The 18456-nt window shown below is 32.0% G+C and overlaps 2 protein-coding genes across 2 annotated transcripts; both read right to left on the bottom strand.

The window, feature by feature from the left end:
- Nucleotides 1-3812: 3812 nt before the first annotated feature.
- On the bottom strand, nt 3813-6189 carry LOC145066144 (short-chain dehydrogenase TIC 32, chloroplastic-like). Its single transcript, XM_079013332.1, has 8 exons — nt 5948-6189; nt 5237-5468; nt 5064-5143; nt 4828-4981; nt 4567-4645; nt 4368-4464; nt 4193-4239; nt 3813-4098 (listed from the first exon to the last, which is right to left on the bottom strand). Exons 1-8 carry the CDS (start codon nt 6051-6053, stop codon nt 3940-3942), a joined length of 954 nt encoding a protein of 317 aa, XP_078869458.1. The 5' UTR covers nt 6054-6189; the 3' UTR covers nt 3813-3939.
- A 3080-nt stretch (nt 6190-9269) lies between these two features.
- Nucleotides 9270-9959, bottom strand: LOC145066633 (uncharacterized). The gene has a single exon (XM_079013918.1). It carries the CDS (start codon nt 9957-9959, stop codon nt 9270-9272), a length of 690 nt encoding a protein of 229 aa, XP_078870044.1.
- Between the last annotated feature and the right edge of the window lie 8497 nt (nt 9960-18456).

Genomic DNA, 18456 nt, shown 5'->3' with positions numbered 1-18456 from the left:
GTTTTGATAAAAACTTTATCAAAATCATACACCTTTCCTTAGATAGCACACGTGTGTGTCTAAACAATTTCAAAACTATGAAAAGGGATGCTATAATCATAGTCTCAATTGTTTAGACCTTTGCCGTTTCTCACAAGTCCATGTTAGTGTGCCGGTTAACCACACACACTCCACTAACGACTTTGAGAATGCAAATATCACAATTGCTATATACTTAAAATCACTTAGTGAAAGCGTTTCCTCACCATCGTTTTCATGAGTTGGAGAGAAACCTTATGACACTTAGATTTTATGGTGTAAATTAATTCCAAATTAATACTAATTAAATAATATGATTCCCTATTAATATATTAGAACTTATAACATATTAATATAAATCATAAGTATCATTTTTTCTCATTTTGCCTATCCAATTGTTCCGATGCCATGCAACTCAAATGGACCATGCCAAATCGAGTCAAGTACATACCAATTATAGTTATGGACTTAGACACTAATCTAACAGACATAGGTAAGTTATGTATGAAATAAAAGTGTGCATACCTTTGCTCATTTTGGAGAATATTTAATTTTGTTCTGATGTTTGGACAAACTGAATAACGATTCCATCCTTGACCTGTGAGTTTGATTGTGATCATCCTTTACATCACATATATATGAATGTCCTCCAACATGCTAATAATAGGTTTCTTCCTAGCATCCAAAATGACATTATTAAAGCTCTCTAAAAACCCATTCTCCACAAATTCACATGAATTGTGAACTCTAAAAAAAGCTAGAGACCAAGTCTTCGGATCTCTATCCATAAGATGCTTAACCGCTTCAGGATTCAACTTTTCAATATCTTTCATGGCTGTGTTAAAATGTGCTTCAGTTGTTGCCTTCCTTTCTCTCCAAAACAAATTTTCAAACTTGGCTCCATTAAACCTCTTTCTAAAATTAGCATATATATATATATATATATATATATATATATATATATATATATATATATGCCTAGCACACTGCCTATATTCTGCTGCTAGGAATACTTCTTTGACTGCCTCAACCAAACCCTGCATATGTACCAGTAATAGGTGAAGTTAGAAATGTAAATATTTATTATATTATTTATTATACTATGTTAAATACTTTACAAACATACCTTGTGTTGATCAGAAATTAAGACCAAACCACTTCCATCATTCCAACATTGCAAATCTTCTACAAGATTTTCAACAAACCATTTCCAATTCTCCTTGTTTTCCACACATACAACTGCCCAAGCAATTAGGAATATTCCATTATTAGCATCCCTACCAAAAGCACACAACAACTCACATAGGCAAAAACTTTTCAAGAAACAACCATCTAAGTTAATGATTCGTCTACACCCTCCACACCACCCTTGTTTGACCGCATCAAAACATATGTAAATCTTGTTGAAGTAATTCTTACCATCAGACATTGTATCCACATAAATTTTAACAATAGATCCAAGATTTGATCTTTTAATCTCTTCACCGTAAGACCATATTTTAGCATAATTTTCTGCAACCGTGCCTTCAACTAGACTCAATGCATACTTCTTGGCTCTCCTATATTGACTCATACTTACAACAATGCCAAAAGTGGTTTTCACCTCCTCTTTAGTAATCTCACACTCATCTTCTGATTGTTGAAAAATTGTTGGGTAAAGTGGGTACATATCCATCTATCAGTTACAATTGATTCGAATTTGAAATTCTTTGAACAATTGTGCTCACTAATAAGAGACTTAATTTGGAAAGACTTATCATTACTCATCCATGAACCCCAAACCCTAAATGTATATTTTCCATCACAACATTTGGTTAGCAACCGTCTACTATCATTTTTCATAAAACATAATTGATAACCATTTGCAACAACATAGTTATAGAGCATGTGTTTCAATTGTTTAGGACTCTCAAACCTCATACCTAACACAGGTTCCTGCTCCTTCCAATGAAGCTTTTCATTGAAAATGTTTGGCAACTGAGGATAAACATCTTCATCCTCATCCATGGCTTCTTCCAAAGAGCCACCCAAAGCTGCATTCTCACCCATTTCGACATCAGGGCCATTATCCTTTTTGATAAAATGACGGTTGCTATGGTTATCCCCATCTTCATCAGCATCCACATCCTCAGCCCCATGGTCATCCTTATCCTTGTCTTCATTTTCATTTTCATCCTCATCGTCCAAATGGACTGTCTTAATTTCTTTAACTAGTCCTGCACCATCAAGAACTTCTTCCACTATGTTATCAACTACCTCTTCTTTGTGTTCTTCCAACCATTCTTGCATGTTAGTATTACCAAAATGGTCTACATACATAGGCAGTATAACACCACATTCATATGCTATTGCTATAAAATCGGCATAATCCAACTCATTCGAAATTAAGGTCAGACCTTTGGGAAAATGAATATCTGGTTGGAAATAATAGAGCTTCGTACACTTTTCTCCGGTGAACCTTTCGATAAATTCATAACACCCGATCTTGTCCATGCCTGCGAAATCGATGTTTGATAATCTCTGAGTAATCCCCTCGGTGTAGCGTATGGGGTATTTTGCAAAGATTCCTTGGAAATGCATATCGACTTGGATGAATACGGGATCCATGTTTGAGGTTTGTGGAGACAGAATGAAAGTAAGGGTTTATCGAACGAGCTGGAAATGGTGAATAGTGAACAGTAGACGGGAAAAGATCTCATTTAAGTTAAACTATTAGTAAATGACATGACATACACAGTGAGCAAGACAAGGGATTAAGTAACACATGTGGCAGGAATATGACTGGCTGACCCCTTCACAATTGACATAATGACTTAATTGACCCGACAAAATAAAGTTTGTTCCCTCATAAAGCCACTAAACAAGTTCAGTGACTAAAAGGGTAAACCCTAGAAAATTTATAGGTCATATGTGTCATTTTCCCTTAATTTCTTATTGATTAATTATTAATTATGAACATTTATGTTATATATGTTAAATGATACTATAAAATAATTGTTTTCCCCACTACAAGTAAAAAGAGAGCTGATCTTGCCCTGATGTAAAAGAAATTGTTAAAGGTAATGTTGCACGTTCCAAAAACTATTGGTATTGCATTGGTGTAGATAGTGAACTTGTAAGCATTAAACTTTCTAATTTAATAAGCTTTGCAACCCTGACATATTTTAGAGCAAATTAAAAATCGTACTAATCTTATTTATAATTTTCAAATATTTTTAAAGCAAAATAGCCACCCTGCAAAATTGGCTTAGTATGTGCGAAAATCTTTAGCCACCTGCCAAACAGCCAAGTCTATTTAAGGGAAAGGGAAAGGGAGATTTATATGAAAAATTAAATATCCTCCTACTTTTTATTCCTAATTTTCTTCCTACCCATTTAAGATGATGACAAGTGTATAAATTTAATATCTCATTCAAATTTAAGTTAAATTAAATGACACTTGTCATCATCTAAAATAGGTAGGAAGATATTAGGCATAAAAAGTAGGAGTATATTTAAGTTCTCGATTTATATATACTAGGTGTGAGACCCGTGTATTATACGGGTTGATTTTAAAAAAAATGAAACATTAAAGTAAAGTGTAAACACAAAATATTTTTTAATGTACAACTTTAAAATAAGAAAGGAATAAACGTATTTATTGCAATTTAATATGATATATATGATATTTAATACTTTACATATATATGATTTTAATTTTAAAAATCGAAACAAATCAAAAATTGACAAGTGGATAATATATATTTCAAAAATACTACAAAATGACAAGTGTCAAAACTCATGAGAGATTGACATGTGGCAAAAAAACTTTCATTTATTAAGGAGGATCTCGAAAGCAAGCAGTCACGATAGGAATTCTTGTTTTACATAAATAAGACAAATCAGAATCTATAAATTTGCTCCCAACAATTTGGTGCATGTTTACTTAATTAAATTCGAGCTAAATTCCCACAATCTTTTTGCCAAATCCATATCTTTAGCCATCTCTGTTGTTTTCGCCAAATTGCTATCTGAAAAATATTCACCACTCACCCCTTTCACATCCGGATGTAGTGCTACATAGCATGTTGTTGCTGCCCCCTAAAAACCAGACCCCAAAAATCAAAACAAACAACAAAAATCAATTTTATATTATTCTACATATGACCAAACTTTAACTATTTCAAATAATAACCTGCTCAACGTTTTTCATCACACAGCTGCTGAGCTTGCTAACAAAACCTGTATTTAAATACAACAACAAGAATTTAAGGCGTTTTATTTTTTTTATCATACTAATAATAGTAACATTTATTTAGATAAAGTATGTTGCTATTTTTGGTAAAGATTGTGGAAACATACATACATACCTTCAGCAAAGCTGGGAGGAGTGAAAATATGGCGGAATAAATTTGTTGAGATTACTCCCGGATGCAGAGAATTTGCAGTTATTTCTGCTCCCTCTTCCTGTTCATGTTCAACCAATTTCAAGTATATGACATGTTTTTTTTTGGTAATTGTATTTAGTAACATTTAAATGATCTATTATGATGAAAATGGAATTTATACCTTTAGTTGTCTTGTAAGCTCATTAGCATGGAGAATGTTGGCTAACTTTGATTGACCATATGCTTGATATTTACTGTACCTGTATGTATAACATCATCTAATCAAGTTGAAGTAAAATTACTTAAGAGCGTCTTTTGTTTTGACTTAATATGTTAAGCCAAAAGAACCTGGTTTATTGTATTATGATTTTTTTTTTTGCTCCCAAAGGGTAAAACAGTCATTTAAGGACTTGATGGGGGGAAAAAAGGAACAAACACTTACTCTTTTTCATTATTAATTTTATCAAAACGGATTCCTTCGGGATACGTAATCCTATGGGCCTCTGATGATACATTCACAATCCTTCCCTCTTTCTTGCTTTTACGTGCAGTTTTCTTCATATTGTCAAGCAACAGATGGGTGAGAAGAAAGTGACCTGAAAATTAACTCTAAGGATTCAGAAGCTATAAACGATGAAGTGTATTTAACCCAATTAAAAACATATGAAAGAAAAATACCTAGATGATTGGTGGCAAACTGCAGTTCTATTTTATCTTTCGAAAGCATGAATGGGGTCATCATTATACCTGCATTGTTTCTTAACACAAACCAAAAGTACCATTCTATAATCTCATGTACAAAGAAGAAAGAGGAAAACATGTATGTATAATGAGATATGGATGTTACTTACATTAACAGGTTTAATGATTGACCAGTTGAATTAAAATCAGAGGCGAATTTCCTAACAGATTCCATGGAATTAAGATCCAATTCCATTGCTTTAACTTTGGCTGTTGGGATTTCAGTGACTATTGATTCTTGAACTTGTTTTCCGGCTGCCATATTCCTGACACCCATCACCACATTTGCCCCACGCAGTGCCAGAACACGAGCTGTTTCACGCCCAATTCCACTTGATCCTCCTGATAGATGAAGAACAACTCAATGGAACCGAAGATTTCAATATTGGCAAATGATTTGAATTTGTACAAGATGAGGATCGGTGTGGATTAATGTCGTTCATGATTCAATTTTCGATATCTCTATCTCTATCATACATATCAAAATGGATATGGAGGCAACGTACTTACAATCTTACACATTTGGCATTCACCAGGTTGCCCTTAAATAGCAATGTACTTTTATTGAACCATAATAGCAGGGCAAAATGGTCCATAAAGTGTTAAATGCGTGATTCGTACTGTATTCAGTTGCATTAAAAATTAAAATGTTGATTGAAGAAATTGATAGTACTTTGTGGGTTGTAAAGGTACAGCCTAGCTAGAAACATCTCATTAATAGGGTTTCTTTTTGTACCTTTCACACAGATAGTCTCGTTGCTTAGAAACGTGTAAATGATGGAAAGTAATCAGATTTGAAAAGTGAGAAGCAAAAATGGAACCTGTAACAATGGCGGTGAGACCAGAGGCGTCAATCCCATCGGTAACCTGCTCGGCGGTTGAATACTGCGAGAATCCGGAGGGCCCTGGTCTTCTAAACAGCCACATATCTGATATCTGGGTATTGGGAACAAATTTTTGTGAGGAAAACAAGGGTTTTTATCTTCTTTCTTGTTCTCAGCGTTGGGAATTGTCGAATGTAGTGTGATTGTGACAGGGATTTGATGGGAAAGTAGAAAGGAAGAAAAGGGGAGTGTCATGGAGTCCATGTTGACACATCAACCAGACCCATATCATATTCCACACGCATTAACAACCCAACACCGTGTTCTGTTTGCTCATGTCATGTGTGACCCATAACCTCCATTGTCCTATCCTCATTTTTAACAGAAAAAGAGGATGAATATGATGTAAATAAGATGTATACGGTATAAAATGAAATTATTGAGTTACACAAAATATATGGATAAACAATTGTTACTTTTTAAGTAATTTTTAAATTTTTTTTTTGAGTTATAAGTAATTTTTTAAAAAAATTTTGAGTTATTATTTTGATGATGTATAAATATGATAATGATAATATTTAATATAATTACATTTGAAAGGTAAAATCATATCATCTTAAATACTATCAAGAATCATTTCAAATCTTTTTTTTTCTTTGGTGAAGTTTTAATTTGGTTTTGTTCATTTTGTTTTAATTACGTTAAATTTATAATACGTTATCAGTACGGAAACTCTAACCAACTAGGAGTCACATTTATCTTACTCAACGTAGTATGTATTACGTAATAAAAAAAATGTATTTATTATAAAAAAAACATTATATTAAAAATAATGATTAATTAAGAAAAATTATTCATTATTAACAACTAATGATTTTTATTTATTTTACCAATCATTATTTATGTATTCTAACTTTTATTTATGCATCTTAACATTTAAATTATGCAACTAACTTTTATTTATGTATACTAACATTTAAACTATACAAATAACTTTTGTTTAATATACAAACGTTTATATATACATACTAATGTTTATTTATTTATTTTTTAAAGATTCTTCATAATTTTATTTAAACATTTACCGACCTTCATTTTTACTTCTAATTAGTAAAATGATACCGAATGAAACTATGTAATAATTATGTCTTATTAAACGATTTAATATATATATATATATATATATATATATATATATATATATATATATATATATATATCACGTACACATCCATTCCAACCGTGATTAGGGATGAGCATATTGACTGAAAAAACGAATCATAATCAAATTAATTGATATAACTAAACAATTACTAAAAGATATGGTTAATTTTTAATTTTGATTAACCGAATACATATAGTTTGGTTATGGTTTTCATCAAAAAACGAACCATTATAAACAGAATCGAACCAATAATATTAATAATGTTTTTAGAATAATATAATACTAAATATATGGTATGTAATTATATTGAGAATTGAAAATTTTAAGGGTAATTATCAGTGACAAATCTAGAACCGAAATTCACGTGGTTCCTAATTTTAGTAAAACCGGAAAAATGAAATAGTAAAAAATACTTATGGTGAGGCAGGTCGTATAAATACAAAAAATTTAAACATAATTTCAATAATTATATTAAATTTCTTACAGTTATATCCAACGATGTCTTATATCTTCAAGTGTATTCTTTGTATCTTTCTTGATACTTTCCAAAACATAATTTTTTTCAATAACTATTGAACTAACCATGTTAATTATAACTAAGAACAACAATGATTTCAAAATAGTCACTAATCGTAACTAACCGTAACTAGCAAACATAACATTAATTTTATATCCACAACATTTTTCGGTAGTAATATAACGATTTAATATGCTTATATTTAATACTTATAATGCTTTAACACATTCATAGGATAAGTAATTAAGTAATATATTGTTTTGTAATTACCTTCACTTGTGATTGATGAGTAGGGGCATCGGTTCTGAATGCTAAATACTGAGAATATCAATTTAGAACTTTATAACTAACATATGTCTTATTACCAATTGATGAGTAGAGGCATCGGTTATGAAGGCTAAATACTGAGAATACCAATTTAGAACTTTATAACTAAGATACGTTTTATTATCAATCGAATATTCTTAAATCTCAACTAATTGTATAAACATGGAAATAGACAAATATTACAAAATTATGAGTTGTGGAGTGGAGGTAGGTCCTTTAAAATTTATATGGTAGTTCTTGATTTTTTTTCTATGTATAATATATAATATAAGTTGCATAGATTATGCAACTTATATTATAAATTATATCTAGAAAAAAACTAGGACCACCATAGCACTATAGACATACACCACTGGTAATTATTTGAAGTTAGATAGAATAAGTAATATTCTATTAATACAATTAAATATACATAATCTTTCGCTTTTTATAACGATAGATTGTGTTTTTAAATTTTTATAGAAATATTTTTATTTTTATATCATCTTGGATCATTTTGATTAACCGGTATAAACCATATACCATAATCATTAACCAAGTAAAACCATCAACCAAAACCAATATTAACCGCTACCTAATGGTTATCTAAAGACATTAATCAATTATAATGGTTATGGTTCGGTTTTAACCAATGATCGAACTAAACCGTCCCATACACACCCCTAACTGTAATCGTCGGGTTTAGAGGCATATATGAATCAATTTTAAATTTGGATAGGATTACTATTCCTAATATTTTGTCATGAATTTCAAATTCATATGATGATGTTAAAACAATAAATACGGATACATAATAATATGATTATATTCATTCGATGATAATCAATATGTGACAAGCAATAAATACCGATACATAATAACAAAATTACATAATAACAAAATGATACGCGACAACCTAAAACTATTATTTTATTAATAGTAGGACGTTGAATTATAATACATACCAGACAAAAAGATCTTGGGAACAAATTTAGAAACTAATTTATATTTGATAGAATCTTATCTTGATCAGATTTTATGTTACAAAACATATTATTTAAAATATGTTAAGTTCAATGAATAATGATAAAGTTATAAATAAAGTGGTAATATATCTCATGACATGATGATAGAGGATTTGGGTGGTTAACATAACACAAAAAAGTTGCAACAAAAAGTCCTAAAACAAACACCTCTTACTTTCCAAAATGTGAAGCTAAAACCACGCATCTCAATTTCCAAAAATATTAACATAATATTTAGAACCCAAAGAACACAAATTCATTCAAGAACCCTACATCTTAAGATTCGAAGGTTGAGTTTTTGAAAATCTATGAATCTTTGTTATCATGGCTATACCCATAGTATTTCTTGAAAGCTCTTGGCAGATAAAAAGGCAACAAAAACCCAAAAAGATTAAACCCCCAAAACACCATATTAGCCATGGCAAGCAATCTTCCCGCATACAACCTTCTGCTGCTTCCATGATCCACTGTGTTTTCTTTCATCATCTCGGTCTTTACCCAATCCAATATCGAATACATCCTCATCGAATTATAAACCACCGGCACAAAAACCCTGATCGGGAGAGAAAACCCACCGGAAAACGTCACGCCTTCCATGAACACTTGACTAGCTAGAAGGAAAACATGGGGTGCGGCTGCTTTGATACCTTCTTTATCTCCTTCTAAAACGCCGTGAAGTATGTAGACCACCGGGAGAAACAGTCCGATCAAGGCTCCGATGGAGACGTAGATGGTGAGGAGGCGTTTGTGCTCGGCGAAAACAGGTGGTTCGGGGTTGGAAGAGAGGGTCGGAAAAGCGACCTTGGCGATGAAGAACATGTAGAAGAAGGAGATGAGTACGAAGGCGAAGTCTTGGACGCCGACCATGCCGGAGGCGGAGAAGACGACGATAAGGGCGAGGGCGTTGAGTTGGTTGAAGGAGAGGAAGCCTTGCCGGCGACGGAGGGATGGTTTCTCCTCGTTTGTTAGTGTTATGGGTGCTACTCCACCTGACATTTTTGTGATCTGAAAATGGGTTTCTTCGATAGAGCTATGAAAACCTGAAAATCCTGGGATAAATGTGTTGAGCAGCAGTTGGTGGTGGCAACGATTGACACGTAACATTCAACGCGTCTTGTTTTCTGGTTAAAACAGTCCACGCAAATTCATGACTTTAGGTGATCTACACATGTTTGGAATAATAAACTTGAAAAATAAAATAAAATCCTTTGAGATTTTACAAGAATGTCGGTTTTACTTTTGGACGTGTTTTATATCCAGTAAAGTCCGGAATTTTGTTTAATTTGTTTATTTTTACTCTTATAGCCGGTTTCCAGATAACCGGTTACCTAATGCCATTAAGGCCCTTAAATTTTAAAAAATGTTTGGATTTACCCTTACATTAATTATTATTATTATTATTATTATTATTATTATTATTATTATTACATTTTTAATTGTACAAAAATATTTTATACATACATTTTTAAATATATAAAAATATTTTTACTAATATAAATATATTTTTAAAAATATATGTACTTGTATTTAGTATTTATATACATTTGAAAACCCTAAATCTTCATCTATAATTGTTGAGTCGAACAGAAAAAGCTTGATAAAGTAAAAACTATCGTCAATGACTGATTTTGCAAAAACAAATGCTTCAGATCAATTGATGCATTTCGTGATCTTTTTGTGAACTTACAACAATTATAAATGAAGTTTACACTCGTATTTGACATTTCGTTATCAATTTTTGAGATAAAAACAGTTAATGAATGATTTCAAGTTGATAATACTTAATTTTTACAGTGATCAACTGTTTTTGTCGAGGTTTTTTTGAATTATATTATATATATTTTCCATTTATGAGTGTTATTTGTTGATAATTTATTGTTATCTACTCACTGTTCACCTAATATAGTTGAATATTAGAGGTTTTTTTAAATTTTATACTAAATCTTATCTGTAATCGAGTGTTTTTATTGAGGTTTTCTAATTACGAGGGTTTTATAATTGTTACGTTATGTTTTTAATTAATGAATATTTATTTTGCTTATCTATTTAGTGTGATGTTTGATAATAATACTTGGTAATATATACAAATACATATAATTATATCTTTTATATAATATAAACCATATAAATACATATTTTTATATTTATATGTATATAATATATTTTTATATGAAATAAATATATATTTATACTTATACCTACTAAAGATAAATAAATACATTTTTAATATATAAATACATTTCTTTAGGAATACATGGGCTTTCAAATTTATATATAAATATTAAATACAGTTATATATATTTTTACAAAAATATTTATATTAGTAAAAATATTTGTATACATTTAAAAATGTATGTATAAAATATTTTTATACATTTAAAAATGTATTAAAAATAATAATAATAATAATAATAATAATAATAATAATAATAATAATAATAATAATAATAATATGTATAAAAATGTATTAAAGACGTATGAAATATTTTTATACATTTAAAAATATATGTATAAAATATTTTTATACAATCAAAAATGTAATAATAATAATAATAATAATAATAATAATAATAATAATAATAATAATAATAATAATAATAATAATAACAATCAAGGTAAGGGTGAATTCGAACATTTTTGAAAAACTTAAGGGTAAATCCGAACATTTTTTTAAATTCAAGGGCTTTACTGGCATCAAGTAACCTAGGTAACCGGTAGGTTACCTGGAAACCGGCTACAAGGGTAAAAATGAACATATTAAACAAAACTTCGGGCTTTATTAGACATAAAACACGCCCAAGGGTAAACCGATATTTTTGTGAAAACTTAAGGACTTTTATGTCATTTTCCCTAATAAACTCATCAAATATGTATTTTCTTTTTTTAAAGTATGTTTTACTTTTGGGAGAAATTATTATAAAATGTATTTTAAAAGTATAATTTTTAACATAAAACTTGAAGTAGACTTTTTTTTTTTATGATTTAATAAAGACGATATACAAGATAATGCAAAAATATGATATTGGATAAGTAACAAGTTTCAACAACTTAAACATAAGACAAAATTGCAAAAATGGTTTTTGTGGTTGGCAATTTTATGTGTTTTTGGTCCAAAACGAAATGTTAGTGCACCAATAGTCCAAAATTGAATATTTCTATTGTTTTTGGTCCCTTTCCACTTAAAAAGACCATTATGCCCTTATAATTTGTTTTTCCATTTTTTTATTATCTATTTTTATTCAAAAAAAACCCAGCAACATCCCGTCTCTTTCTCTTTCTCTTTCTTTCTTTCTTTCTCTCTCTCTCTCTAACTAAATCTTCATCTGGGTTCTTTAACTTCGTATTCTTAAACACACACAAAATACACAAAATTATGAAGATCCTCGTCCGATGGAGAAAAAGAAATGCGAATGGGAACAACCCCAAGGTCGATCGATGGTCTAGTGGCCAAATTCGCGAGTATGGCCGAGCAACACAAGAGGCCGTCAGCTCTTATCGTTCATCGGGATGAGAATCGCCGCCTCTTGGTGTTTTACTCATCCGGAGCGGAGGATGAAGCGAGGGTAGCAATGGTTGCTTGAGCAGCTCTTGTGCTCTTATGTCTCGGAAGAACGATGCGAAGGAAGGGAGCTCAGTGTGGCTATGGCTAGGGGTTTCGAAGGGAAGGAGGCCATAAAAGAGTTCAGACGAGAAGCACGACGTCGCAGGTGGTTCAGTGGTGTTTGCTTTGATGGGAGAATAAGAGATGTGCGAGAGGTGAGGCTGTTGTCTTGATGGTTCATCGAAGCACCACTACAGCCAGTGGTTCATGACAAAGGACGAAGAAACAGGCCGAAAATCAAGGAAGAAAGGTAAGAAATTTTTTTCCAACTTTGTTTTAATTAACAACAATGGAAAAGGGGAAAAGGGTGCCATTTTCTTGATTTCACAGGTAATCAGCCACTCTAATGGTGTGTGTTCTTGACAGGTGATCAAAGATTAATGAAGAACCGCCTCAAAATCTTTAAGGTGTTTGTGTGACAACCCGATATTTCAACTCTCTGTAATGACCTAAAAAGTCAAGTATTGTAACCACCTTTGAGTTAATGAAATTAACTTTGATAATAAAATGTCCAAAAAGTATCTATTTAAATTCCTACTATGGTTAATGTCATTAAACCGTGATCGTACATAAAAAGAACGCCCAAATCCGACTTCATTTATTGAAGTTATGATTTTTCCAAGATTCGGCATAGCAGCAGTCAGCTAAAAACTCGAATCGGAGATCGAGCGACTTTTGGCCGGAATGACCTAAACGAGAATCGAAGGTCTCAATAATGGTAATTCAGCGGTAAAAAGTCTGGCAAAAACCGACGTCAGATAAAGAAGTTATGAATTTTTAAAGAAATTCCTTAAACACGACCCTTTTAAAAATAAATAATAAAAATAATTTCAAAATTTGCCGACGGTGTCTAAACGAAAGTTGTAGAGCGTAGTCTCACCTACGCGTGGATATAAATGATGGGTTTTGGTCATAAGACATCCTATGTGCTCATACAAACCCTAATGCTTGGATCTAGGTTTCTCTATTGTATATGCATTGAATCCAAGACTATAAACCCTAATTCTAGCATATGGAAATCAATATTAACATATAATTAGGTTTATGATATTACCTTGATTGTTATGTAGCAATAACAATCCCAATTCCTCCTTGAATTGACTTTGGAAGGCTTAGAGTCACAAGTGTCACTCCTCTAATGGCTTACAAACACCAAGAGCAAATGGATGAAGAGGAGAGAGGATGGAGGCTGCCCAAAACGTGTTCTAACCCTAGAAGGTTGCTTGTCCACATTTTTGAGCCTTAAGGGTTCTATTTATATTGAGGCTATTAGGGTTATCTAACAAGGAACCCTAATTTGGTTGCTTAAGCCCTAAGCAACCCATGGAGCCCTTTCTTAAAGCCTTGGACGACTTCATATGGGCTTCCCCCATAGAATTCGTCCACCTTATAATAAAAGGCAATCCATGGCCCAAATTGCAATTATCTTATAATTACAATTCCAGTCCCTTAAGTTTAATTAATCTCTTTTAGTCACAAAACTAATTACCAATTAATTATTGACTAATATTAATTAAACAATATGATTTCTCCTTTAATATATTATTCTCATAATATATTAATAAATCATATTTAATCCTTTCTCTCCATAATTCATCCTATCAAGTTGCTTTGGTGAAGGCAACCCAAAAGGACCATGCACCATCGGGTCAAGTACATACCAAAATAGTTATGGACTTAGACACTAATCCAACAGTCTCCCACTTGGATAAGTCTAACAACTATTATGCGTATGACTTCAGATCCTGATCTGCAATCGTAGCTTTCCAAAGCCGCTGTCAACTCTGATCCTATCAGATACGCGTGTCCTTAGATAAGGGATCATATATTCCTCCATTCTAGATATCATATAAGATATGACTTCAAATCATTCTCTTTGTACTATATCTCGATTTCCGATTTATGACGACTGACTAACTGAACAAATCAAATTAGCCCTAGCCCGGCCGATCATTTACGTTTGTCATCACTAAACCATCGAGGGGCCCAAAGATATCGCTTTTATCCTACTTTGGATAAAAGGAACGGATAAACTTTGATATAATGCTTGCTTGTACTCACGCACCGAATCACACACAACAATATGTTTTATAACACCAAGTTACTGGTGCGTTTACATATTATCAATGTGCAACCGATTTGCAAGATACAACTCACACATCTCGGTTTCAAGAATATAAGATGTTATCGTCTCACCAATCACTCGTGATACAATCCATGGAGTGATCCAATTGAGCGTGGGTTTAATCCAATGCTCAAATCATATTCGTAAGCACTCATGAACGTTGCAGCAAACATTTGCTTATGTCTAGTACTTTTCTAGACAATCCACACACCAATTCACGACAGTCTTCATTCATATCTACTTCCAACATATGAACGACTGTGGCCCGTTTGAATAATTCGATTATTCTTAATAAACTCAATTATTCTGGAAGTCAAAACATGCAAATGTGAAACACAAGAATAATACTAATCCCATATGGCCTCAACCCTTTGAGCATAAATAAAACACCTTTTATTTATCACCATATCGATTACTCATTATTTTTCGTTTCGGGTAATCAATTTCTTACTTGAATTACAACACTTTTCCCATGCTCCTAGCATGCACACAATGTTTACCTATGGTTCTTACTTTGTGAAATAGATCAAATTGAACACATTTCCAATCATTCTCATTTCACAACTCCAAATCCTTTTTCATAAGTGTAAGAATATAAAATTCTTATTACTTATAAAATATGCTAGATTCTAACATTCTATGCAACTATCCTTTCGTAATGTCACTGCACTAAAGTCACAAAGACTATTGCCAATGATATTACAAAGTCCTTTATTGGAGACTGTTACAAGACAATTCCATAGACGTGATGTCTCTCACTCAAAGTACATTCTTTGAACATCCTTTTGCATAGAAGTTTCTAATCTAGTCATAGATTTCTCAACATTCAATTCCCAATATGGACACACTTCCATATGTTCCATATGACAACTCATTCTTAATAGAATCTTATCTATTCGTAATGATGTCGATTTGATCCATCCAATATGGAAACATTTCCATATTTTCTAATACTATACTTCCAACTACTCACAAGCGACCAATCCTCGTCGAACTTGGATTGTCCTTTGATAGTTGTTTAATTATTTTAGTCTAAACCGATTCTAGTCCTTTTTCCCTCTAAATGTGCTCGACATTTGGAAAATTTTAGAATGGTCAAACATTAAAGCATTTGCAATCGATCCTATACCCGAAGCGTATGGGACACGACGCATAATGTTTTATTTGCTATGTTCTCAAAATTCGAATTGTGAAAAGGGATGCCGTAATCATAATCAAAATTTTAAGAACACACTTTGTACCTTTGACTAAATTTTATTAACATTTCTCAACCTAAACCTTTAGATTTGAAATGAAGCATAATATTCTCTCCCTTAATTATAGCAAAACAACTCTTCAACTATTGCGACTTTGCAAAGTATGACTTTTGTTTTCTATAATTAATATTGCCAACTTGCAATACGTGCCTTAATAATCATACAATCATAACATTTATGCTCCCACTATCATGATGATTATTATAAAACATAACACTTATGCTCCCACTAGCTTCGACATGTATTCATAAACATCTTAACTTTCAGAAAAACAATGCTTATTGAATTTCTTAAGTTCATGTTTCTAATACTTAGTGTTTTGATAATCTTTTATCGAGGTTTCTTGAACTTATACACATTTTCCTTCGATAGTTCATATGTGTGTCTAAACAATTAAGACTAATTGCCAAACCTCACAATTCAAATTATGGAAAGGGATGCCGTAACCATAATTGAATTCGAGAATGCAATTTTACAATCACTATCTTCTTAAAATCTGTCTTAGTGAAAGCATTTCCTCACAATCATTTTCATGAAGGAGGAAATCTTATGACACTTAGATTTAAACAGTGTATTTGTTCCTATCCATGTGAATTTGTCAAAACCAAAGTTTATGACAAATTCAAACTCTTATGGATCGAACTTTCTTGATCTCGATTTCTTGCCTTTATGGTAGCACAGCTGCCCACCATGTCTTCCAAGTAGTTAAGCAGCTCACCCTTTCCTATCAATGTACCTTTCATTGATTAAGGTGCTTTGCCTTTTATGCGTTCAAAATGAGAACTCATAGAACTCACATGCATAATTAACTCGATTGGATTGGCACAGAATCAAAATAATGTCAACACGATAGGTTGTAAACCTCAACTCGTGTGCTAGTGATGATCGATAAGGTTTATTTGATTTGTTCTTGAACCCTTTCAAGACCATTAAGACTCCCACTGACTCCTTGACATATAAGATTCTCTTGTCAAAAAACCATTTCTTGACAAACAAATATTCAAGAGTTAGTGTAGCTTTTATCAAAACACTTCATAAATTGGTCCTAGTTGGTCTTTGTCTTATCCAAGACATCACAACTTTCCACATTTAATGAAAGTTACAAACCTTCTTAATACCTTTCACTCAATGTCACAATCTTAACTTTAAGACTTGTTATTGGAACGAAGTATGATTGACTTATTGATTTAACCATTTCTTCAATTCTTGATTCCTCTTCATAACAACAAGGATCAAATAACAAATAATTCAAATTAACATTTAATCACATAATTATCCATATTTGATTTATTTAATGATTTCTTGCAACACAATTTATCAATTTACTCAAAATAACTAATCAATTATCTTATAAGGAAACAATTATCTTATTAATTGATAAATATCTTCAATTAGATCAAAATTATAGTCAAATATATATCATATAATCGGATTGATATTGATCTAACATGATAAGGTAACTATCCATAAGCAAAAACAGCAAGAAATCCCGAAGTACCCTCCATCTGACGAGCTGACTCGGCGAGTCAGGCTTGGACTCGGCGAGTCTGCATGGACTCGGCGAGTTCAGCCATGGACTCGGCGAGTCCAGCCTCCAGAAACCCAAAAAACGAATTTTTCAGTTATACCAAGCATCAATACAATTGAAACCAAGCTAGGCTCTGATACCACTGATGGGTTTTGGTCATAAGACATCCTATGTGCTCATACAAACCCTAATGCTTGGATCTAGGTTTCTCTATTGTACATGCATTGAATCCAAGATTATAAACCCTAATTCTAGCATATGGAAATCAATATTAACATATAATTAGGTTTATGATATTACCTTGATTGTTATGTAGCAATAACAATCCCAATTCCTCCTTGAATTGACTTTGGAAGGCTTAGAGTCACAAGTGTCACTCCTCTAATGGCTTACAAACACCAAGAGCAAATGGATGAAGAGGAGAGAGGATGGAGGCTTCCAAAAACGTGTTCTAACCCTAGAAGATTGCTTGTCCACGTTTTTGAGCCTTAAGGGTTCTATTTATATTGAGGCTATTAGGGTTATCTAACAAGGAAACCCTAATTTGGTTGCTTAAGCCCTAAGCAACCCATGGAGCCCTTTCTTAAAACCTTGGACGACTTCATATGGGCTTCCCCCATAGAATTCGCCCACCTTATAATAAAAGGCAATCCATGGCCCAAATTGCAATTATCTTATAATTACAATTCCAGTCCCTTAAGTTTAATTAATCTCTTTTAGTCACAAAACTAATTACCAATTAATTATTGACTAATATTAATTAAACAATATGATTTCTCCTTTAATATATTATTCCCATAATATATTAATAAATCATATTTAATCCTTTCTCTCCATAATTCATCCTATCAAGTTGCTTTGGTGAAGGCAACCCAAAAGGACCATGCACCATCGGGTCAAGTACATACCAAAATAGTTATGGACTTAGACACTAATCAAGACCATCGAAAACGGAATTCATATGAAGAAGATATGAATTTTAG

This window comes from Lactuca serriola, chromosome 8 (genome assembly GCF_051521515.1).
Source record: "Lactuca serriola cultivar US96UC23 chromosome 8, Lser_US96UC23_V15, whole genome shotgun sequence".
Classification (NCBI taxonomy): Eukaryota; Viridiplantae; Streptophyta; class Magnoliopsida; order Asterales; family Asteraceae; genus Lactuca; species Lactuca serriola.
Note: the sequence above shows the minus strand (reverse complement) of the source record. Positions and strands in the feature narration are given on the sequence as shown.